This window comes from Poromitra crassiceps (assembly GCF_964638095.1).
Source record: "Poromitra crassiceps genome assembly, chromosome: 3".
NCBI classification, from domain to species: domain Eukaryota; kingdom Metazoa; phylum Chordata; class Actinopteri; order Beryciformes; family Melamphaidae; genus Poromitra; species Poromitra crassiceps.
In genome coordinates, this window is record NC_139625.1 from 27,269,062 (window position 1) to 27,293,674 (window position 24,613).

General features: G+C 46.2%; 1 protein-coding gene across 1 annotated transcript; it reads right to left on the minus strand.

The window, feature by feature from the left end:
* Positions 1-350: 350 nt before the first annotated feature.
* peli2 (pellino E3 ubiquitin protein ligase family member 2) lies at positions 351-19,905 on the minus strand. Its single transcript, XM_083634354.1, has 6 exons — positions 19,691-19,905; positions 10,305-10,434; positions 5,014-5,115; positions 2,364-2,561; positions 2,011-2,199; positions 351-1,793 (listed from the first exon to the last, which is right to left on the minus strand). The coding sequence occupies exons 1-6, from the start codon at positions 19,765-19,767 to the stop codon at positions 1,215-1,217; spliced, it is 1,275 nt and encodes a 424-aa protein (XP_083490480.1). The 5' UTR covers positions 19,768-19,905; the 3' UTR covers positions 351-1,214.
* Positions 19,906-24,613: the final 4,708 nt, after the last annotated feature.

Consider the following 24,613-nt stretch of genomic DNA (forward strand, 5'->3'; position numbering starts at 1 on the left):
GGCTAAAGGATCTGGAGCCCACCGCTCTATAGGCTAAAGGATCTGGAGCCCACCGCTCTATAGGCCAAAGGATCTGGAGCCCACCGCTCTATAGGCTAAAGGATCTGGAGCCCACCGCTCTATAGGCTAAAGGATCTGGAGCTCACCGCTCTATAGGCTAAAGGATCTGGAGCTCACCGCTCTATAGGCTAAAGGATCTGGAGCCCACCGCTCTATAGGCTAAAGGATCTGGAGCTCACCGCTCTATAGGCTAAAGGATCTGGAGCCCACCGCTCTATAGGCTAAAGGATCTGGAGCTCACCGCTCTATAGGCTAAAGGATCTGGAGCCCACCGCTCTATAGGCTAAAGGATCTGGAGCTCACCGCTCTATAGGCTAAAGGATCTGGAGCCCACCGCTCTATAGGCTAAAGGATCTGGAGCCCACCGCTCTATAGGCTAAAGGATCTGGAGCTCACCGCTCTATAGGCTAAAGGATCTGGAGCTCACCGCTCTATAGGCTAAAGGATCTGGAGCTCACCGCTCTATAGGCTAAAGGATCTGGATGCCATTAGGGGCTAAGGGCCGAGGGGCCAATGCGAAGCACTCAACTAGTTAGCCATGAGCCCAAGTTTCTCCTGGCCTTCCTCCCAGCCAACAGTCCAGCTGTCTGGCTCTGTAAAAACCATGTGTCTCAGACCCACCAGGAAATAGACTATAAACCTGTACCCCCCTCTCCCTTTCCCAGCAGACCCCAACTACACCTGCTCACCGTTATCTGCTTCAGACGAAGGATTTATGACAAAGAGTGAAAACAATTCACTCCTACAACCCTAATCTCACGTGAGGCCCTTTGATGCAAAACGAGCAGCTATTGCAGTGGAAACAGGCCGGCGCTGGAGCCTCGTTGAAAGCGGTTGGTTGGTTGGTTGGTTGGTTGGTTGGCAGGACAGTTGGGACAGTATTTCATGTTGGAGGCACTGGGTGTCTGTGGTCCAGTGTGCTCCACATCTCTGCCTCCCACAGTGGCCATCCAAAGAGGCAGGGGAGCCCAGTCCAACACTATGTAATGGACCTGTGTTGTGCAGAATCCACAGTATATGAGCAGACCTTGTGAGGCCTTACTCCTCTCCACAGTTGGCTTACAAAAACAAAAGAAAGCACTAAATAATCTGAGCAGTTTCACAGCATGTTGGCATTCCTGCCTAATCTCTTTCCCAGAGCAGAACCGGCCAGCTCAGTCAACGGGGCCCTGGAAGATGAGCTTGGAGCACCCCTGGGTGAGGCTGAGCTGGGTGGCACAGAAGGGGCAGGCGGCGTGGAAGGCGTGGGTGCCGTGGGGCAGAGGGATCTCGGCCCAGTACTTGGCTGACTTCTCGGAGCACACGTGTCCACACGGCACAAAGGCGTGAGTGGGTGCACCTGTGTCCACATAGAACGCCGCCTCACAGCCCAACCACAGCGGTACGTAGGGCCCCACGGTCCGGCACATGGGGCACTCTCGCTGGGCGTTGGGCTCGTGCTCTGAACGGTGGCCCCAGTTGTGGTAACCGTGTACGTGGCCACAGGCCAAGTAGACCCAGGGCTGCTTGTCCTCCAGAGAGGAGAGGGCGCGGCTGCGCTGCATGCTGGGGAAGGCCAGGGTGTTCAGGCCCACGGGGCACTGGGGCCTCGCGGCGTTGATCTCCTGCCTCAGAGCCTCCAGATGCTTCTGGGTGGGCGTGTGGAAGAGGCCGTCGGCTGTACGCCACAGCAGGGTGGCTCCGCACAGATCCACCAGGGAGCCGTCCTGCAGTACATTGCTTTCATGCTCCACCTGCAGGGGGTGACGTAGCATACGCACATTTAGTTTCACTGGGCAAAACAGTCAAACTAAATGAAAGGAAGAATGCTGACACTGTGCATGTAACATTTGTAGCCTTGTTTTGTTCATGGCTTGGGAAACAACAGCATATGGTCTGGGATGACTGAATTACCTCACGGGTGACTGGTGTGCTATTGTGTGTGTATACTATGTGTATGCAGCTACTGACCAGTTTGCCTCGGGTCTGTGCTGAACGGGTCTCTCTCAGTGTGTAAACATCTCCGCACACAGAGATCTCCCTCCATACGCCAGTCTTGGACTCCTCTGTGAACCCGCCCCTGGGGTGCATCACCAGTACACCATTGGTTGTCAGTCCATCCATGTGACCATCAGGGTTCTTCCACTTTGCGGCTTTTTCCTGTGGGTGAGACGGAGCATCGACACTGCCACTGAAAGGAGCTGCATTTGTTTATCGAGATACCACCTCTGGTTTTCAAGTCATTTACAGACCAGCCATACAATGTTCCACAGCAGAGAGCAGTGTACACAGAGGTATATCATAGTAGGCTGACTAGTAGTTACCCCCAGGAAGATGTTTTTGGACGAGTCAAAGCCGGCTGCGTAGATCCGAGCGATGAAGGGAGGGTTGCGCTCGCAGACTACTCGGCAGGCGAAGCGGGAGATGGTGCTCTGGGTGATGAGGGTCTCCTCTCCCTCCTGGCCTCCTGACACTGTGTCAGTCACCACAAAGTCTATGGGGCTCTCTGTGGAACGCCCAATCTACACAACAACAAAGCAAATAGCCGCTTATTCACAGTATCTTTCATCCTGGACAAGCTGCTTTCACAACAAAACCAGACATGTTACACTTTACATAAGGTCCCAAACTGCACATATGCAAATCGGGAACAGTCTAGCCCAGTGGTTCTCAACCTTTTTACACCAAGTACCACCTCAGAAATTACCACCATATGAAAGTATGACGTGTACGCTTACTTTATTAGGTGATAGCACTGGTGCTAGTAAGCTAAAAATGTCAATAGCACAAAGAAAGATTTAGTAGCACATACAGGTACATACAGGTAGATACAGGTGGCAGTTAAACCCATGCTTTATTGGTCAAAATTCATATTAGATAGGGATGGTATTGTTAAGATTTTAACAGTAGCCTACTATTAGAATACTGCTTACCGATCTGAAACTTTAACGGTATTCTTATTGGTTCTTTTTGTTAAATCAATAAAGAAACAGTTGCAAAATCTTTTAATCTTTAATATGACCATTTGATCTCAGAACAGAGCACTCTGGACAGAGCGTCAACAGATTTTACTCACAAAATATAACAAATAAAATATGATGCATTATTATTCATTAAACTATCTAGCAATAACGTTTATGTAGCAATAATAAATAGGAAATCTATTAGTAGCACCTGTGCGAGTGGATACATATTTCTCTTAGCTCAGAATAATTTTTAGTAGCATATACTACTAGCAAAACTGTAGCACTGTACAGCCCTGGAGAGGGAGGGAGCCCTGCGTCCCACCAGTGGTACCTGTACCACAGGTTGAAAACCACTAGTCTAGCTGTTACAGGCAATGAAGAATGCTCTTTGTTACATCAAGACCTCTGCCTAATGGGGCTTTTCCACTGACACCTTTGGCCGAGCCATGCCATGCCCTACCATACCGCGTCAATTTCGGTTTCCTTTTTTTTTTTAAGTGCCAAGTGGTGTTGAACCACGCTCGAGATGGACCTACTCCGGAGTGAACCGCACTCGAGATGGACCTACTCCGGAGTGAACCACGCTCGAGATGGACCTACTCTGTTGTGAACCGCGCTCGAGATGGACCTACTCCGGAGTAAACCACGCTCGAGATGGACCTACTCCTGAGTGGGGCCAAAGCATGTCAGAACCGCCTCCAAACGAGCTGCCCAAACGCAGGCAACCCGTGACGACCCCCTTTCTCCCCCATCAGCTGCCCTGCGAGCAGAATGTCTCTGTGCTGAGAGAGCAGAGAGAAAGAGGTTTTTAAAAGCCTCTCTGTGTTTTAGCTCTCAGTACTTTTGTAGCTTCTAACTGAATCTCTGCGGTTTGAGGTTTAGTTTCTCTCCTGTGTTTGGCTTTGTAGGGGATATCTGCTTTATTTTACGTGTCCTCATCGTTCGGACCCGTCGTGTCAAGTTACTGCCGAGCTGATGAATTTGCTGCTGCCACGCCTTCGTACTAAAATATAATTTTCCACTGACAAACGGAAATCGGAAGGCATACTGTAGCTTTAATTACCTATAAGAACTTTTGGCAATATATGCACCATATAAGCTACTATTATCATCTTATAGGAGGTGTGATTTTGGTTCTGGATATTTTGTACTTAATGGAAGTCCTTTTTTTTAAGGACTTACAAGGAAATGCAATGTTTAGCCACCGTTTCAGCTGTGACTTTTGATGAGCGCTGCTTTGCAACTCGAGACAAGTGCATCGTTAAAGACACACCTTCAGCCCTGCCCCCCCCCCGGTTTCCCCCCCATTTTCTCCCAAATTGTACTTGGCCAATTTCCCCCCCGCTGCCCTGGTCGCTGCTCCACCCTCTGCCGATCTGGGGAGAGCCAAGACTAGCACCATGCTTCCTCCAACACATGCGCACTAGCGAGCCGCTTCTTTTCACCTGACAGCGGGAGCTTCAGCGGTAGGTCGTAGTATTTCTACAGATTTCATTTTCTACAGAGTGCAACACTGAAAAAATGTTCATACAATTCTCAAGCTGAACAAACAAGAAGTAAAAAAGACATTTCCTCATTTAATTTCCTCATTGTTTTAAGTCTGAAATGGTCCTCCTTAAGTCTTTTGCTCCATAAGTTCAGTCTTTATGCAGAGCGATCATGCTTACTGTCACCCCCAAAGGCCTGTTTCTGAGCCAGGAAAAAGCCTGTGTTTCCATTGACTTAGTGCTGTTTACAGACACATGGACACAATAAAGGGCTGTGAAGCACGTGTCTGCAGCACTAACTTGGCTTTGGTGGGAGAGAGAGGCTGTCTCTTTGCTGTACATTCAGCTTCATACTAGTTTACAGTACATAGAGCACATGCAGTCACTGGTGGGTCAGGCCAGGGAGGGGAGAACATGTCAAAATAAGCATAGATTGAACAGTCACTGCACATAAATATAATAATACCATTTTTCAAATGTAGAGGAGCAAAAAATCATTGGGACATCAAACCGGCTTTTACCTGAAACATGTCGGTATCTTTATCATGGCAGTATTCCACCACGACCGTCTGGTTCCTGGACAGCGTGTAGGAGATACTGTGCTGGCCTTTGCAGTTCACAGCCTGAAATACAACAAACAAACCCATTACACACAACATAGTAATATGTTGTCAATGTTATTATCAAACTAAACACAACAACAAATATATCATTTGCAATGATTAGGCTCCAAGTGAAAGCACATCAACGGCAACACGGAAGTGTGTTTACTGATGTGTATAATGGTGAAATCAGGAGGAACTGCTTGCTAATGTGGTAACGCCATCATTACTTCACTAGTGAGGTGAAATGACAGACGGTGGCAAAACAAAACTTCCATTGTAAAAACGGATCATTCTGGTCCTTAGTTCTGAATGGCCAAGCCTGTCTGTCTGTCTGTCTGTCTGTCTGTCTGTCTGTCTGTCTGTCTGTGTAAAACACCTGGTTAATACAGACACACAAAGGACCGCATAGCCGTTCATTTTAATATAATGTGCCTGCCAACTGAACATTGGGTCACTTAGCAACCATATGGTCTACTACTATACTATTAAGAACTATATTGCTTGGTGGGAGTCTGGGAAAAAACATTTAATTATTTTCTCACTGTTGATGATGGCAAGTTGACAACTAAAAGATTTATTTTACATTTGCGAAATATATATTTTTTTATTACAATGGTTTGTTACCATTGTTTAAAAACAATAAGCCTCTTGAGAGCAGCTACTTCATGCTGTGTCTAACAGTGCATCTTAACAGTTATCATCACTAAAGCAAGATCTCTCATGGCTTATTGCTTAATTATATTACTGGATGAAAAAGGAAGGATCCGAGCCAGGAATTTCTGGAATGGGAGTGGAGAGGAGCATGACGTTCTTGCAAAGTAACACTCCCATGACAGTGACCATAAACCGCTTACTGGCCTCAGTCAACAACACAGCCTTGCCTATCAGCTGGACTCAGCAATGTGTAGCGAGGAGGGCGGGGGGGGGGGGGGGTGGGGTGTTTGAAGCCACTAAAGCCCGGCTCACATCAACCCCCCCCCCCCCCTCTCTCTCTGTCACGTGCGTAAGGGAAAGAGGGAGAGAGAAAGTGGGCCATCATCAGTGCTGCCACTGCCATACTGTGCGCTAACATCACAGACACACGGCCGGGGAGACAAGATGTCAGCAGATGCAGCCAGAGTGTCATCTCAATTACACTGCGTCAAAGCCATGGTTTCTCCACCTGTCCGATGGACCGATAGATGGGAGTTCCTGCACGCTTCAAGAGATGTTTGTTATGATGTGCGCTACCCCTAAAACGTCACACTACTGCCCCCGAAGGAAAAGGATGGACAAAAATAAACACACACCCATGGGTCCTAGAGCCCACACCCACACACACACACACACACACACACACAGTAATTGAGATCAAGTGGGGAGATTAGAGAAAGCAGGGGCAGATTTGAATAGGAGACTGGCAGTGGCAGAGATCATGGGAACTCCTCATTATCTGCCATGAGCAGCAGAGTGTGCACAGACACGTGAGCGTTCCTCTCCACCTCTCAGCCAGACAGCGTTCTCAATTCATTCACATGAGACTGCTACACTGTGTGAGGCGGCACGAGTGGGCTGGGGGACTGCAGTGGTCAAAGTAAACAAATAATAATAATAAGGGGGGGGGGGGGGGGGGGTATAACAGGGAGGGCATGGATGATTCACTTTAGCTCTTTCTGCTAATTCTAAAGTAAACCTTATGAAGAGAGGTCGCCACAAAACGGGTATGATCTCCCTGCTTGCCTCTGAACTGAAGGAAGGGCTATTTTTGCCCATGTGTACAGCTGGGAGCGGAGAGTGAGCCAACTGCAACAACAACTTCCTCCTCACTTCACCTTTCTAATAATGGTGGGCCTGGTAACTGGGTGGCAGAGAGGAGCAGTGACGAGGGAGAGACGCTAAAGCAGCTCCCATTCTCTGGAGCAGTCTGTGACCCATTGCATAAATGGCACACTTCATTCTGATGTGCTGAGCTGTACGAACAGTCAGGTCCAATGTAACATGATTCCCTGGGCCGCCTGTCTGAGAAATGATTCTTGGCCTGGAGCAGCAAGTCAACATTAGCTATATATCGTCAGCCCGCTGCAGCAGAGTGCACACTTCAAACTGTGCTCCACGACGGGAATAATGCACAGTCTCCACAAAGAAAAACTCTCAGCCGCAGGAAAACCTATAAACAGATATTTGAGTCGAGTTCCACCAGGTGAGAGTAACCTGAACCAACGGGCCTTGGGCCAGAGGACTAAACTCTGGCCTCCGAGAGGTGCAGATGTAAGCAGCTCCTCCAGCTTGTTTGGCACTTTTTGCTAGGGAACCAAAGGATGGAATGCAGCAAGACAGACATGTTCTACTGGACGGGGCAGTTTCTGGCAGGAGAAAAGTTAAGAGGCCTGGCTCAGAACTACAGTTATTGTACTGGAAATGTCAACACTGAGGTCCGCCAAGAATACTGCAAATGGTTTACTCCACGTTGCTTTGGTTTAGTCCACATTGCATGGGCTACTGAAATCCTGGAGAGAGAGAAGAAAATCCACCATTCTGCTGCTTTGAAATTCTGCAATTGTGGGTTTTTTCTTGCGTTGAAAGATCCCAACCTCTTTTCTGTGCTGAGTAAGTCCACAATAGGACTCGTGATTCCCATTCAACACCAATTGCATACTTTCCAATCTACATAGATGCACTGAGAAAATCAGCCATCTATTTCTGAGGCAGTGATACATGTCTCACTTCTTCATTTGTATGCAGACATACTAAAATATTCATCAAAAGGCAAGTTAACAAGCTCTCAATCCTGATGTGAGCCTGTTCATCAAATCACTCATTCACCCTCTGAATCCCTTCTTACCTTGCTGGCCTGCAGTGTGTTGAGGATGTGCACAGTGCTTCTTACCTTGCTGGCCTGCAGTGTGTTGAGGATGTGCACAGTGCTTCTTACCTTGCTGGCCTGCAGTGTGTTGAGGATGTGCACAGTGCTTCTTACCTTGCTGGCCTGCAGTGTGTTGAGGATGTGCACAGTGCTTCTTACCTTGCTGGCCTGCAGTTAGGGCTGCACGATAAATCGATTTGGAATCGTAATTTTCGAGTTAATTATTTAGGACGATGTTAAATGTCAAATCGATTTTCACTTTAACTATGGTAATTATGGTACGACGGCTCTCTCTCTCATGTACGCGTGAGCTTCCTCGTCCCTTCTCCCCACTGTAAAGTCTCTCTGAAGGCTGTGACTAGTGGCTACTAAAGACAGCAGCACAACAAACTTATTTTAACACCTCCAAAACAGCACAGGAATGCGAGCATCGTGTTGCGGGCTGCACAAATAATAACGAAAGCCCCAACACACACACACGCGCACACTTTTCACGAACACGTTATCACCGGACGGTGAAATGTTGCTTTTAGGACACATAACAACAAAACAACACGTGGGGCCACCGAGTAGACTCTGGCTGTAACGTTACGTTACCAGACTCAGCCTGTCGGTCTCAATTTCCTCCTACTGCTATGCAGTTACCTAGTGTCCTCTAGAGAGAGAGTGGCGTCAGCGGAGGACCAAAATGCGTGACTCATTAGCCAATGAACAGCCAGGAAGGGGTCTCGCGCTACTTTTGAATGCTAAAATAAAGCTGATAATGTACAATTTGAGTAAAAAAAAAAAAAAAAAACTTTCAAAGTACAACACAAACTGTCCATTTTGCTGCAACTCGACAGTGCTGCTTAATCCAGGACCTTACTTCCTGGAACTCTTGAGAGTAAAAACTGGTCCATTGGAGTGAATGGAGATGTCACGACTCTTTTATATACAGGGCTCTGCTGTTACCCACATACCCGTGTCAAGTGACTGCAGGTTAGCAAGCAACAGCCAGGAAGTTACGCATAGCAGTGCCAAGCTAAAACAGGAAGTTGGGTTGTTCTGCCTTCAGAGTAAAAGCATAAATTGTGTCACTTATGAGAAAAAAATATGTTTTGAGCTGTGCTGGGCAACAAATGGTTAGAGAAGTATAATAGTATTAAAAAATTGAATCAAAATCGTGCAGCCCTACCTGCAGTGTGTTGAGGATGTGCACAGTGCTTCTTACCTTGCTGGCCTGCAGTGTGTTGAGGATGTGCACAGTGCTTCTTACCTTGCTGGCCTACAGTGTGTTGAGGATGTGCACAGTGCTTCTTACCTTGCTGGCCTACAGTGTGTTGAGGATGTGCACAGTGCTTCTTACCTTGCTGGCCTGCAGTGTGTTGAGGATGTGCACAGTGCTTCTTACCTTGCTGGCCTACAGTGTGTTGAGGATGTGCACAGTGCTTCTTACCTTGCTGGCCTACAGTGTGTTGAGGATGTGCACAGTGCTTCTTACCTTGCTGGCCTGCAGTGTGTTGAGGATGTGCACAGTGCTTCTTACCTTGCTGGCCTACAGTGTGTTGAGGATGTGCACAGTGCTTCTTACCTTGCTGGCCTGCAGTGTGTTGAGGATGTGCACAGTGCTTCTTACCTTGCTGGCCTACAGTGTGTTGAGGATGTGCACAGTGCTTCTTACCTTGCTGGCCTACAGTGTGTTGAGGATGTGCACAGTGCTTCTTACCTTGCTGGCCTACAGTGTGTTGAGGATGTGCACAGTGCTTCTTACCTTGCTGGCCTACAGTGTGTTGAGGATGTGCACAGTGCTTCTTACCTTGCTGGCCTGCAGTGTGTTGAGGATGTGCACAGTGCTTCTTACCTTGCTGGCCTACAGTGTGTTGAGGATGTGCACAGTGCTTCTTACCTTGCTGGCCTACAGTGTGTTGAGGATGTGCACAGTGCTTCTTACCTTGCTGGCCTACAGTGTGTTGAGGATGTGCACAGTGCTTCTTACCTTGCTGGCCTGCAGTGTGTTGAGGATGTGCACAGTGCTCCAGTTCTTACCTTGCTGGCCTGCGGTGTGTTGAGGATGTGCACAGTGCTCCAGTTCTTACCTTGCTGGCCTGCGGTGTGTTGAGGATGTGCACAGTGCTTCAGTTCTTACCTTGCTGGCCTGCAGTGTGTTGAGGATGTGCACAGTGCTTCAGTTCTTACCTTGCTGGCCTGCAGTGTGTTGAGGATGTGCACAGTGCTTCTTACCTTGCTGGCCTGCAGTGTGTTGAGGATGTGCACAGTGCTTCTTACCTTGCTGGCCTGCAGTGTGTTGAGGATGTGCACAGTGCTTCAGTTCTTACCTTGCTGGCCTGCGGTGTGTTGAGGATGTGCACAGTGCTCCAGTTCTTACCTTGCTGGCCTGCGGTGTGTTGAGGATGTGCACAGTGCTTGGCTTGACACCATTGGCTTTGGTCCTCTTGTATAGCGCAAATCTGCTTTTCCTTCTCCCACGATCTCCATTGGGCAGAGAGCCATTGTACCTGTCAGACACACAGAGGGGAAACAAGGACAGTAGAATCACACATAATTATTATTTGATTTGATAATGTACAAACAGTTGTTTTTTGCCTGTCAGGGATCATGTGCCTAATTAGATTTACAGGCAAAAATTATCTTAATCAAATGACAAGTAAACATGGAGAATGAGAAACACATTCAAGCATTTTAAAAAGAAGCTTTGCCACTCATCGCATCACTAGTAGCAATCTACTTGTAATTCTCCCCTTAGCAATCTAAGTGCCACCTTGGATAATGTCTCTCATGACATAATGCTCTCTGGTACTTGTTGTGATCTCAATGAGCAGCTTCTGTGTCAAACTGCAGCTGTTCCTCTAGTCCGGGTCTCAGGCAAGAGCAGGCGTTAGGATGTGCGTCAGGCTACTTTGGGACTGCAGACTAGCTGGATAATAGCTGACTCATCTCTTTTTGGGACTGCAGACTGGGTGGATAATAGCTGACTCATCTCTTTTTGGGACTGCAGACTGGGTGGATAATAGCTGACTCATCTCTTTTTGGGACCGCAGACTGGGTGGATAATAGCTGACTCATCTCTTTTTGGGACTGCAGACTGGCTGGATAATAACTGACTCATCTCTTTTTGGGACTGCAGACTGGCTGGATAATAGCTGACTCATCTCTTTGGGACTGCAGACTGGCTGGATAATAACTGACTCATCTCTTTAACACTGCAGACTGGCTGGATAATAGCTGACTCATCTCTTTGGGACTGCAGACTGGCTGGATAATAGCTGACTCATTTCTTTGGGACTGCAGACTGGCTGGATAATAATAACTGACTCATCTCTCTGCAGACTGGCTGGATAATAACTGACTCATCTCTTTGGGACTGCAGACTGGCTGGATAATAATAACTAACTCATCTCTTTGTGACTGCAGACTGGCTGGATAATAATAACTGACTCATCTCTTTGGGACTGCAGACTGGCTGGATAATAACTGACTCATCTCTTTGGGACTGCAGACTGGCTGGATAATAATAACTGACTCATCTCTTTGTGACTGCAGACTGGCTGGATAATAATAACTGACTCATCTCTTTGGGACTGCAGACTGGCTGGATAATAATAACTGACTCATGTCTTTGGGACTGCAGACTGGCTGGATAATAATAACTGACTCATGTCTTTGGGACTGCAGACTGGCTGGATAATAGCGGACTCATCTCTTTGGGACTGCAGACTGGCTGGATAATAGCTGACTCATCTCTTTGGGACTGCAGACTGGCTGGATAATAGCTGACTCATCTCTTTGGGACTGCAGACTGGCTGGATAATAATAACTGACTCATGTCTTTGGGACTGCAGACTGGCTGGATAATAGCTGACTCATCTCTTTGGGACTGCAGACTGGCTGGATAATAGCAGACTCATCTCTTTGGGACTGCAGACTGGCTGGATAATAATAACTGACTCATCTCTTTGGGACTGCAGACTGGCTGGATAATAGCTGACTCATCTCTTTGGGACTGCAGACTGGCTGGATAATAATAACTGACTCATCTCTTTGGGACTGCAGACTGGCTGGATAATAATAACTGACTCATCTCTTTGGGACTGCAGACTGGCTGGATAATAATAACTGACTCATCTCTTTGGGACTGCAGACTGGCTGGATAATAACTGACTCATCTCTTTGGGACTGCAGACTGGCTGGATAATAATAACTGACTCATCTCTTTGGGACTGCAGACTGGCTGGATAATAACTGACTCATCTCTTTGGGACTGCAGACTGGCTGGATAATAATAACTAACTCATCTCTTTGTGACTGCAGACTGGCTGGATAATAATAACTGACTCATCTCTTTGGGACTGCAGACTGGCTGGATAATAGCTGACTCATCTCTTTGGGACTGCAGACTGGCTGGATAATAATAACTGACTCATCTCTTTGGGACTGCAGACTGGCTGGATAATAGCTGACTCATCTCTTTGGGACTGCAGACTGGCTGGATAATAATAACTGACTCATCTCTTTGGGACTGCAGACTGGCTGGATAATAGCTGACTCATCTCTTTGGGACTGCAGACTGGCTGGATAATAATAACTGACTCATCTCTTTGGGACTGCAGACTGGCTGGATAATAATAACTGACTCATCTCTTTGGGACTGCAGACTGGCTGGATAATAATAACTGACTCATCTCTTTGGGACTGCAGACTGGCTGGATAATAATAACTGACTCATCTCTTTGGGACTGCAGACTGGCTGGATAATAATAACTGACTCATCTCTTTGGGACTGCAGACTGGCTGGATAATAATAACAGACTCATCTCTTTGGGACTGCAGACTGGCTGGATAATAACTAACTCATCTCTTTGGGACTGCAGACTGGCTGGATAATAATAACTGACTCATCTCTCTGCAGACTGGCTGGATAATAACTAACTCATCTCTTTGGGACTGCAGACTGGCTGGATAATTAATAACTAACTCATCTCTTTGGGACTGCAGACTGGCTGGATAATTAATAACTAACTCATCTCTTTGGGACTGCAGACTGGCTGGATAATTAATAACTAACTCAACTCTTTGTGACTGCAGACTGGCTGGATAATTAATAACTAACTCAACTCTTTGGGACTGCAGACTGGCTGGATAATTAATAACTAACTCATCTCTTTGGGACTGCAGACTGGCTGGATAATTAATAACTAACTCATCTCTTTGGGACTGCAGACTGGCTGGATAATTAATAACTAACTCATCTCTTTGGGACTGCAGACTGGCTGGATAATTAATAACTAACTCAACTCTTTGTGACTGCAGACTGGCTGGATAATAACTGATTCAACTCGTTGGGACTCACTGCAGACTGGCTGGATAATAACTGACTCGTCTCATCTCTTGATGCTGACCCAACATGGGAAGCTCTAAATAATGACTCAAAACAATGATTAAAAATAGCCTAAAACGGAACGTGACCAGAAGAGTGTCTCAGAGGCAGAGCATTGTCTCCTTTCACCATCAAGCTTCTGATGCCAGTTTTAACAGTCTACTGCCTCTCAGTCTACTGATGCAACTAGCCATAGGCTGGCTCCTGGTGAATGGAGAAGCCCCTTCCGGTAGGACTGTTCCTCTCCCCATCCACCAGCTGGTTCCTACAGCTGGGACACCCCATGCTCCACTCTCATCCAACACATGGACCTTCTGTCACACACTCCCACACATAAGCACAATGTGCTGAACACACACTTCATACAATGGCAAATCTCTATCAAAGGGCTTGATCTTGCATTGTCTTATGAGGGAATAAACTTGACCAAGAACCAGCATGAAATCCAAAATGTCTCCTCATCCTCTCAGCACCGATGCAACAGTGGAGACTGAGAGCAGAGCCGCCTCCTCCGCCTCCCTGCCTCCCTCCCAGGCTAGGCCACCTGTCCCATGTCTCCACACGGCTGGGCAGGCATGGAAACACATGGTGCCAGTCAGCACAGAGCACAAAGCTGGCCTGTAGGACAAGCCACCCACAGAGAGCAAGACAGGCCATGGAGGATAATGTGGACCAGAACTACTTTCATATATTAAGCATAATAATACAAAGGCTCATTAAGCCCAGGGTCAAAAATGACAAAATAAATGTAATCTTTTGTATAATAAATGTCAGTCAGCGTTGTAAAATGTTTAAATTTATTCATTCATACGTCTTCAGCCTACATTGCTTCCCTACTATCTAATATGGTGTTTTTCCTTGAACAACCAGAAAATCCCCACAAAAATAAAGCGTAGTTCGCATTTTGTTCAAATTTCAATCTATTTTGTCATGTGCCAGACATCTCTATGTATTTGTGGTTCCTCTGCATGGATTTCTTTATATTGATAATACATGATCAGGACAGGTAATATTTATTTCTCTGTAGCTAAGCATTTACGCCATGATGAATTATAATTCCGGAATAAAACCTTGCATTGGTGAGACATACATGCCTTCTATTATTCATCATTACAGACAGGAAGCACGTTCTATCAGCCGGAAAGCTGTGCCATCACATTAGCTAGGACAGCTAATGCTGTGCTGAGCTCCATCTAATTGTGACCCATTTCCCTTTCGACCTGTGCCAGGCAGACAGTGGATTGACCTTCCAATACTTAGCAGTAGGGATTAGAGAATCTGGAGTTTCACCTACCCTCCTGCCTAGGGCCGCACTAAGGAGCAAACAGTACCTCCCACTACTTATGCCGGCTTGAAAGAAGTGTTAGCATAGAGTGGAGGAGATGTCATGTCATGTGCTGACTTATGGCTCTTTTCCACCACATACTGTATAACAGCACAGTACGGCTCTACTCTTACTGGCCTTATTCGTCTCGCCCTGAATAGACTGTCTGATTCCATCGCAAGTTGACTTGCCTCCGCCCACAACTGGTCGTCATAGCGACCGCATATCCGCCCTCCACCCATATATCTTCCCTCCGCCCTCCATTTGTATAAGATTAAATGAACACAAGGACATTTTAACACGCTGTAGATGGAAAATGAAAATGGCGGATGAAATCCATTGGTTGTATGTTGAATGCAGGAGAGGATGTGACTTTAGCCGGCGTGACTTTGGTGCTTTCAGTACTAGTCACTGCGACCATACCAGGAAGTAGGCTATAAGATATAACGTTAAAATTAAATCTATACACGGAACTTTTAAACTGGTTATGAAATATTGGTGCCTCTATATGACCTACATGGACAAATGAGACCATCGGCCAGGAGAATGGATATCAATTTGTTGTTATTTACATGCATGCGCTGCGCGGGGGACGGGGGTTACTACGCTACTGGGAGAAGAGGAGCCACCACCCCGGGGGCCACTCACCAGGAAAAGCCGCGACTTCGCTAAACCCCCGCCAGACGTAACACACAACTACAAGGCCTTCCCGAGCAGCAGACTTTTTCTCTCTCAAAAGTTTAACAATTGAAAACCACGGTCATGTTAAGGCTGAGCAAAGAGATCGATTTTATTTCACCAGAGCCGAAGGCAGCAACACAAAAGACTGATGGAAATAACAGAAGAGAAGGTAAGTCCCACTAAACTGGTATCCAGCATAGACCAGAACTGTGCTGCATCTTCAAGTGTCCAGCGCCATGGCCGTGCCTCTCTTTTTAGGGGAAACCCACCATAGTAAAAGACGGTACAAGAAGCCGAAACCACTTCAAACAAACTATTTAAACGGTTTAATTTGATAGAGATATGCCGAAGAGTTGCTGTGTTGTTATAGTTTCACGAACAATAATAAATAAATAAAAAGTCTGTGATAGATGTTTTAAGAGTAGGGGTGACACCGTCAATGTGGACAATGCATGTAACCTGGTGGAAACTGGATACAACGTTCATATAAGGCAAGTACCGCGTGTCGATTCTATGGCCGGCCGAGTTGAAATATATTGTCATGTCATGGTGTCTTTAAATCATTTATAAACTAAATTAATTCTGTTATTTTTCGATAGATTTTTTTGGTACTGCTATTTTACATTGAAGTCAACGCGAGTGGCTTGTGTTTTCCCCTTAAAAGGGGCGCTTCATGTTTTGAAAATTACCCGGATGTGCTGGTCTGGCCTATAGACAATCCAGGCACAGTAGACACGACTCTGCCTGACCAATCAGTCGTCTGCAGTGTTTTCACATCACCGTATGGTATCTGGTCCAAAGCCCTGGAACCCAGAGAAAGCAGGGACCAAAACGAGCACGACTCAACCCGGGCTGTCCAAGTTTTTGACCGGTGGAATGAGACAAAAAAGCGAGTCGAGCTGGGCAGCTGGGAAATGGGCCATTAGTTAGAGCAGGGGTGGGCAACTGGCGGCCCCCGACCTCACTCAGTGTGGCCCCTGGGTCAATTTCCTTTTTTTTTTTTTACAAGGCAGACATTTTTGGTTAGGTTAGGCCACCCAAATCTGTATTTTTTATTTTACTGTACATCGCAGAAGATGGCGCTAATGGCGTTAGCTTTGTCCATCCACATACTGTTTAATGTTAGCATTTGAGCTAAGGCTATTGTATCAAACTATATCCAGGATGCACAGCGGGCTGTTTTAAAGTAAGAGCGAAGTTTCTGGTAGTCATCTGAATGGAAGAATTAGTAAATTGGAATATGAAAAATATAAATGTTGGTATAATAAACTTTGATTACCAGTCCTTTTCATCAAATTAGTAACTATAATTGGGAGTGATGGTGTTACAGTAGGCTACAGGTGAAAGTGCACGGGCACAATCTGGCCTTTTTTTTGTGGCCCTCTCTATCATCAAAGTTGCCCATCCCTGCGTTAGAGTGATAACCCGCATAAGTCATTAGCATGATTGAGAGAGGCTTTGGCAGCCTCAAGGGGCACCTGAGATGAGACTGGGGTCAGATGATGCTGCAAGTAGGACTACAGGCTATTACTATTCATTTCAGGTAGGTCAATCTAAATGGCATGACTGCCCACGTGCATCCCTGCATTCCCTGGCACCTCATGGCGGCATGGGGAGCAACAGGGAGGCATCTCGTGAGTGGGGAGAGTGTCCTTCAACTGGGAGGCTCGGGTTCAAGCTCCCATCTCAGCAAGCATCCAACCTGCTGGTGTCCTCACACAAGATACGGATACCCTACCAGCTCCACAGCCACTGATCTGTAGCTGACCCTAATCCCATCTCTTTGTGGAGAGGGGAAAGCAAAAAGAAAATCTCCTTCAGAGATCACTAGGGTATCACAAAAATTAATCTTAAGGTCACATCCAAAAGAACAGTTTATGGCAAATTGTGCCAGAGATGGTCCATACACTTCCTTTACCAAGTGGTTGTTGAGGGAGAAATGTACAACGTTCAATCAATAGGCTCAGTCTCCCAGGCACAATGGACAGAGCGAGCTAAGGAGAGGCAGAGGCTGGGTCCTGATCAATCCATCCTTTCATTTCCAGGGTGCCCACGCACGCAGCCGGCCCGCTCACTGACCAGCACCAAGCCAAACCTCCCCGGCAGACAGAGCCAGAGCCGGGGCCGGGGGGGAAGGCCATGCAAGCACAAAAGCCACCTTTGGTCATGGAAACAAACCACTGAGAGAGAATGGTTACTCAAACAAGCTTTGTTCCATGCAGTCAGCTAATCTTGTCTACCATCAGTATTATCCAGGGGATGTGATGTTGTCGTAGCAATGATTTTACACCCATCACTTTGATTCAAATATAGGCTAGAGCCAGCTAGCTATATCTCACATGCAAGAGAGAGAGAGAGAGAGAGAGAGAGAGAGGTGCAAACGTATCAACTTCAATCATGCCACATGTTCAGTCTCGGCTAATAAGCAGTCAGCATTTTGGTCTCTTGTAATAAGCAGTGAGTATGACTGTGACTGTGGGTGGAGGAACGCAGGGGACACAACCACATTCTTCTTCTCTGGTGGAGGAACACAGGGGACACACAACCACATTCTTCTTCTCTGGCTTGTGTAAAGCCTTCATAAGCATCTAATTTAAAATGCTTTTCTAAAGAAGCTCTATGAAATTCCCACAGCACAAACACCTGGAAATGACTGTTGCATTACTTCATATCCTCCCCAATGCTAATAATCACAACTTTACAATGAAAGATGGTTGGAATTTCCTCCGAGCAAATCTAGGAGGACTACAACGCAGTTAGCCTATGTCTAAAGTTTTTGTTTTAATAAACAGAGAAAACAGTAGATCAGTGTTTTTACCCAGTAACAGGGTGAGACAGCGACAGACTGGGGCACTAATATTATTATTACCTCCGCCAAGGAGGTTATGTTTTCGGTACCGTTTGTTTATCTGTCAGTTGTCAGAAGGATTACAGGAAAACTATTGGCCCGATTTTCATGAAACTTTGTGGAGGGGTGTAGCATGGGCCAAGGAAGAACCAAGTACATTTTGGAGAGGATCTAGATCTGACTCACGCAATAATAACACAAGCAAGCAATAATAGCGGGCCTTGGTGGAGGACGTCTTCACTCTCCTGCGTGCCCTTCTGGGTTGACTATTGTTTTCTGTGTATAAGCAGGCATTGGCTCAGATCAACATTTTAAATCACTTGGAGATGCCATGCCCATGACAAAAAGCATTGCCAAATGCTTTGATATAGCCTAAAGACATATAGATCAAATGTAAAGAAATTATCCATAATCAAATCATCATCATATCAGCACCATTTGTGCTGCAAATGCCATTTGTGCTGTTGTCAGGGACAACAGATGCAAATTAGCTAATAGCTATTTCTGGTGCAATATATTTATTGTGCATTGTCCCTGTCAAATACACAATAAAGATAAATACTAATTTCGATGTGTTCAATGGAATCAAATGCATACCATCACAAAAAGTTGAGGCAAGAAAGTGCTATTACAAAGAGCCTCTAATGTTGCTCACAAATGACTTGTAATGGCTGCAGCACCCTACTAGATAAGTGTGCAAACTGCATGTTGAAGTTACAGTACTGCATATGTGTCATGTGTGCACTGCTAACTCAACTGGAGGCGAAACTTGGCATCTGAGTGGTGATAGACACCGTGGCCTTCCTACCTACAGTGCGGCTGTGTCACTAGAGGAGTTATGAAATGGAAAGCTTTGAAGGTTTGTGTATCTTGCAGATGCAACGTTTGGCGTCCTGGGCCACAGATAGCGCTGCAAAACCCCCGAGGGCTGGGGGAGGGGACATCGCCACTTCCGAATTCCTGCTGAAACCCCACGAATCTAACTTAAGGTGGGAAAGTGCGCACTGGTAGCAGTTTACTGAATACGGTTCTCACTTCACTCACTGGGGTTTGCTGCAACAGCCGAGTGTCCGTGTACACAACTACGTTTAAGTCGTTGCATCTTTTTCACGGTTATGAGGAATGAAACATTTGTTGCCAAATCGGGAAACGGAAACATAACGTTACATTTCTGATTGCGCACGTGTCTGATTGGTAGAGTAACGTGAGCGCGTGAATTTCTCAGCTGGGCTCGATAGTTTTTTTCTTCCGACTACTGGAGGTGTCTGTGTGTGTGTGTGTGTGTCTGTGTAAGAAAACTTGATCTTCGTCTCTTTAAAACAAAAACACAATCACTTGAAAACGCATTTCCTCGTCAAAAAACAATACCGTATGTCGGTGGCCCGGGTCCCCGTATGAAAACTTCCTAGTCACGACTCACGGCAAACGCTGTGCTTTGTTTATCCAGGTAACGTAAGAGAGGTCTTTAAAGTGACATTATGAAACTGTACCAAGCAAAACAAATATCACTAAGGTTCAACTTACCCCAATACCACCAACTCCCCGTATTTAACTGGGTCTTTAGACGGGGCGCAGTGCTCCTCTTGGCTTGGCGAAAACATGAGGCTTCTGGCTTCACTGTGTGTAGTAAAAATCACAAGGAATTCCCTTCAAAAACCATGAGCCGCTGTCATTTCACACCTTACATCCAGCGGCATATGTCTCTGTGACCACGCGAGTCCAGTTTACTATGGATTAATTCAGCTCAAACTTCTTTTGCATGACATTGCAAAACGTAACTTACTTGGCGGTTGAATCCGCTCTGAAGCAGATACAAAAACAGCGAGGAGCAGGAGGCGGAATGTACCATTCCCCCGTCCTTTCCTTTGTGTAGGGGAGGACGCTTTACTAACTCTACGTTTAAACGATATGTTGACCCATGTTTACCACAGAACGGTATGTTATGGACATAATCGATAATAATAGTTGTTGTAGACAGAAGTATTTTGCGTTTAATCAATTCTCGGGGGATCAAAGTGGTCGTTTTCAGAGTTGACCTCCCTTCTTCGACCACCTCACATGGTCCGTGGATCGCACCTTGTATTATGTAAACAAAGAGCACAATCTGGGAATTCTTAAAGGGATCATACTTTTCCCCGGCTACGTTTGCAAACTTTCCAGTCTGCCACATCTTTAGAGCAGGAGTTCCCAAAACTTGTCATGCTAAGGACCCCCAGTATGATATAGCCCTCTCCCCTATCTGACTCCATCTGTCTGTGAAACCTTTCATGAGATACCTTCTAGAGCAGTTGGTTCTGGGGTCCGGGGACCCCCAGGGGTCCTTGAAGGGGTTCCAGGGGGTCCCCAGCAAAAAGGGGAATTATTTATTTAAACTAAACTAATTCCATCCATAAGTAACACAATGACAGAATGTAGGACTAGTTTGGTCATGGGTTTCATTAGCCTACTGTAATAATTAAAGCATCTAATGTAAGCAAAAATCTTATCAGATGGGGGACCCTGGGACAAAATTTGATCAAATTGTGGTCAATTTGTGTCAGTTTAGGTGTCCTTGACGAAAACATTTGAGAACCACTGTAAAATGCTGAAATCAACCGTTTGCTTATTTTGCTGGGGGGACCCCCTGGGGGCCTTTGTAAGGTTTAATTCCACATTACTCTTGCTCATTTGAACAAAAAATGATCATCTTAGTTTCTTATTTTCATATTTAATTTGGATAATCTTGGTTCCAGGCCTGCTCATCAAATTGATTTACATCTTGCCACACGGCTGCATGGAAACGATCCTATCAGGCCTGAGTGTTGCTTACCTGCTTCTTCTTAGTATGAGTCAAGTCTGACTCAAACAAATGTCCACATCTTATGTGAGAATGTAAAACTGTCAAGAACTTCTTAACCCTCACAACTCCCCAATGTCACCCCTTCCAATATCCCACATGTCCAGTTGTTCTCATACCTTTCTGATGAATGTACCACTTCTACACTTTTGTCTGGCCCCCTCATCAACATTTACTGTCTCTGTCTTGTTTTCACAAGAATCTGCACGGCTGGAAGCGCCCTCACTGCTTCAGACCCCTTCAGCGGTCCAATTGCCTCGGCTATTACAGCCTTCTGTTTGAACTGGTGTTCAGTTTCAAAGTGCAATAACACTTGACACAAAAACAAAAGGTAGGAGGGGGTCACTGGGGCCCGTGAAGGCACTCGTCTCCCCATCCACATGTACTACAACATCCAACATATACCCTGTAAGTGACACTAAAGACACAACTTTGATGTACTTGTTTTTTTTCTGATGTACCAATCTTGTCTTTCCATCTGTAAGCAATACAACTCAGATTAATCTGTGGCATTTGTTGGTTCCGTTCATAGCTGCACATACTTGTCCATTAATAGTACGGAGGAGTGAACTTCAGCTTCTTCAGCAGTTGTGCCAAGAAGGGATCAAGCTGCTTTCTTTATACCTTTAGCTCACAGTTGGTTAACTCACAGGCCTCCAAGCCAGCCTCACTGCCTTTAACTCACAGGCCTCCAAGCCAGCCTCACTGCCTCTAACTCATAGGCCTCCAAGCCAGCCTCACTGCCTCTAACTCACAGGCCTCCAAGCCAGCCTCACTGCCTCTAACTCACAGGCCTCCAAGCCAGCCTCACTGCCTTTAACTCACAGGCCTCCAAGCCAGCCTCACTGCCTCTAACTCATAGGCCTCCAAGCCAGCCTCACTGCCTTTAACTCACAGGCCTCCAAGCCAGCCTCACTGCCTCTAACTCATAGGCCTCCAAGCCAGCCTCACTGCCTCTAACTCACAGGCCTCCAAGCCAGCCTCACTGCCTCTAACTCACAGGCCTCCATGGAGGCCTCACTGCCTTTAACTCACAGGCCTCCAAGCCAGCCTCACTGCCTTTAACTCACAGGCCTCCAAGCCAGCCTCACTGCCTCTAACTCACAGGCCTCCAAGCCAGCCTCACTGCCTCTAACTCACAGGCCTCCAAGCCAGCCTCACTGCCTTTAACTCACAGGCCTCCAAGCCAGCCTCACTTTAACTCGCAGGCCTCCAAGCCAGCCTCACTTTAAAGGAACACTCTGCCCATTTGCAACGAGCTTTGTATCATTAGAACATCAGTAGTATATCAGAAAACTGTAAACTGTTTTGAAGTCTGACATTTAATTTGACAGTTATTGAGTGTTAAAATGTGGACCAGTGACATCACTGGTCCACAATAACTCAAATTAATAACTCATTAACTCAAATCAACTCTCAATAACTGTCAAACTAGATGAATGATGAATAGTTTGACAGTTATTGAGAGTTGATTTGAGTTAATGAGTTATTAATTTGAGTTGATGTGGACCAGTGATGTCACTGGTCCACACTTTAACACTCAATAACTGTCAAATTAAATGAGACTTCAAAACCGTTTACAGTTTTCTGATATACTACTGATGTTCTAATGATACAAAGCTGGTTGAAAATGGACGGAGTGTTCCTTTAACTCACAGGCCTCCAAGCCAGCCTCACTTTAACTCACAGGCCTCCAGGCCAGCCTCACTGCCTTTGGTATAAGCAGCATTTACTGCTCTTTTGTGTCACTGTCTCTTTCTGCCTGCTTTCATCCACTGGGCATTGTCTGTGTAAAAAAAGAGCACTATAACCTTTTCTCTCCCTCTGTCTGACACACACTTGCATGCATGCATGCGCGCACGCACGCACACACACACACACACACACACACACACACTGTAGAGTGGGGGGGGGGGGGATCAAAGGCTCTGTAGCACATACCACACTGATGGAGAGCAGATGCAGGGAGCGGGGCTGCTCTGCTGAAGTTGGTCTGGTGTAGTGTGAGTGCAAGTCTATGTTTAGGAGGAGGAGTCGAATGTTACCAGGCAAGAGTCATGCAAAGCGGAGGCCCAATGCAAGAAGCCGGATTGCACAATTCAGACTAACAGTATGAGCCTGTCATGATGACATAGGAAAGACAAAGCCCCCATTAACTTCCTCACCCCACTGTGTCACACATTACCAACGCTTCACACTCACAGCTCCATGGAAGTCATGAGACTGTCCACAAATGTTTTACAGTAAAGCACATTGTGATCAGTGTGATATCCAACAATTGAGTCAGAATGAGTCAGTTGGTTTCCCCCACATTAAGTCATTTAACATGTCAGGCTTTCTCATTAACTGTGAGGCACATGACACAGGAAAACAGAACTGAAAAATAATCAGATGTTTGTCTTCTCTTGGGAGAGTGAAGTTACAAGATCAGAGAGAAAAGCGCTCATGATTTTTCCAATGTTCAGTTCAAGACATCTAAACCCGTGACTGTACATTGGGAAACAGCTACTTCACATGAGACTGTGTGCGTACATGCGGCACACAACAGCCTGGGGCAGCAGGCTGTGAAAGGCACGCCTTGTGCGATTCAGTTAATGGGCGGCGTGTTGAGGATACAGTGACACCCGTTTTGTCGCGAGGTTTCCATGAAGGTAAAAGCCGCTGCTCCAATCAGCTGACTGCAGCATGACAGTGTGGGAGAATGTGAGGAATGTGCTGATCGCATGTTGCTCTGGCCCCTGACCTGACCCCCGGCCCACACTAAAGTCCTGATGTTGTTATTGGGTGGCCGCTCTCCTGTGCAGAGCAAAAGGTGATTCTGATTGATGGCGATAGCTAAATGTCAAGTCCATCCTGTCATTATAGAACCTGTATTTCTTCTTTCAGTATAAGGGAGCTGGCGAAGACTCAAAACATCAGTCAAACCATCAGACTTACATCATAATGTTAAGTCTGAGACTGAGCCCCAAACACTTGTTTGTTTACCCCTTTTATTCTTCTCTTGATGTACATATAAAGATTACACTATGCCTTCCTACTCAGTATTTGACAGTATGGTGCGAACACAGAGCCACTTCAACGGTCTGCCTGTATGAGGTTTCCTACATTACAGCAGAGGGGGCAGTTGTCCTTGGTGAGCTTATATTCTTAGTTCCTACATGTTGCACACTCACTTCCTTTCTCACCAACCGTTCCTATTGGGGATTTGTTGCACAAGTGCTGCAGAAAGAAGAAGCCTGTTCTTTATGTTGCCATCCTGGGAAAATGGTCACACCCTAAAAAGTTCCATAATTGAGGCTCTAGTCTATAGTGTCAGCTTCTTCAGTCATAAAAAAAAATACATTGACCTAAAATGACACCATTAGATGACAAACGTTAATTTTGCACAGGCAAGTCCAATGAGGAATATTTTGCCTAGCAGTAAATATCAGGCAATGATACAAAAATATAAATTCTGTAATTTCCTTATGCACATTCATCTTCTCTTTTTCTCAAGGCTGAGAAACAAGTGTGTGAAAATGTGAGTTAAGTGGAGGACTGGTGCCCCAGGGTGGCAGGTAGAAGGAAGTGCAGGCAGTGCAACAGTAATGGGAGCAAAACAGGACGCTGGG

Bases quoted from the DNA above. Each gene is read 5' to 3' on its own strand.
- peli2 (XM_083634354.1), bottom strand. From the start codon at position 19,767: ATGTTTTCGCCAAGCCAAGAGGAGCACTGCGCCCCGTCTAAAGACCCA. The intron at 10,435-19,690 runs GTAAGTTGAACC...TGTGTCTGACAG, and splicing joins GGGGAGTTGGTGGTATTGGG to GTACAATGGCTCTCTGCCCA. The intron at 5,116-10,304 runs GTAAGAACTGGA...GTTGTATTTCAG, and splicing joins ACACACCGCAGGCCAGCAAG to GCTGTGAACTGCAAAGGCCA.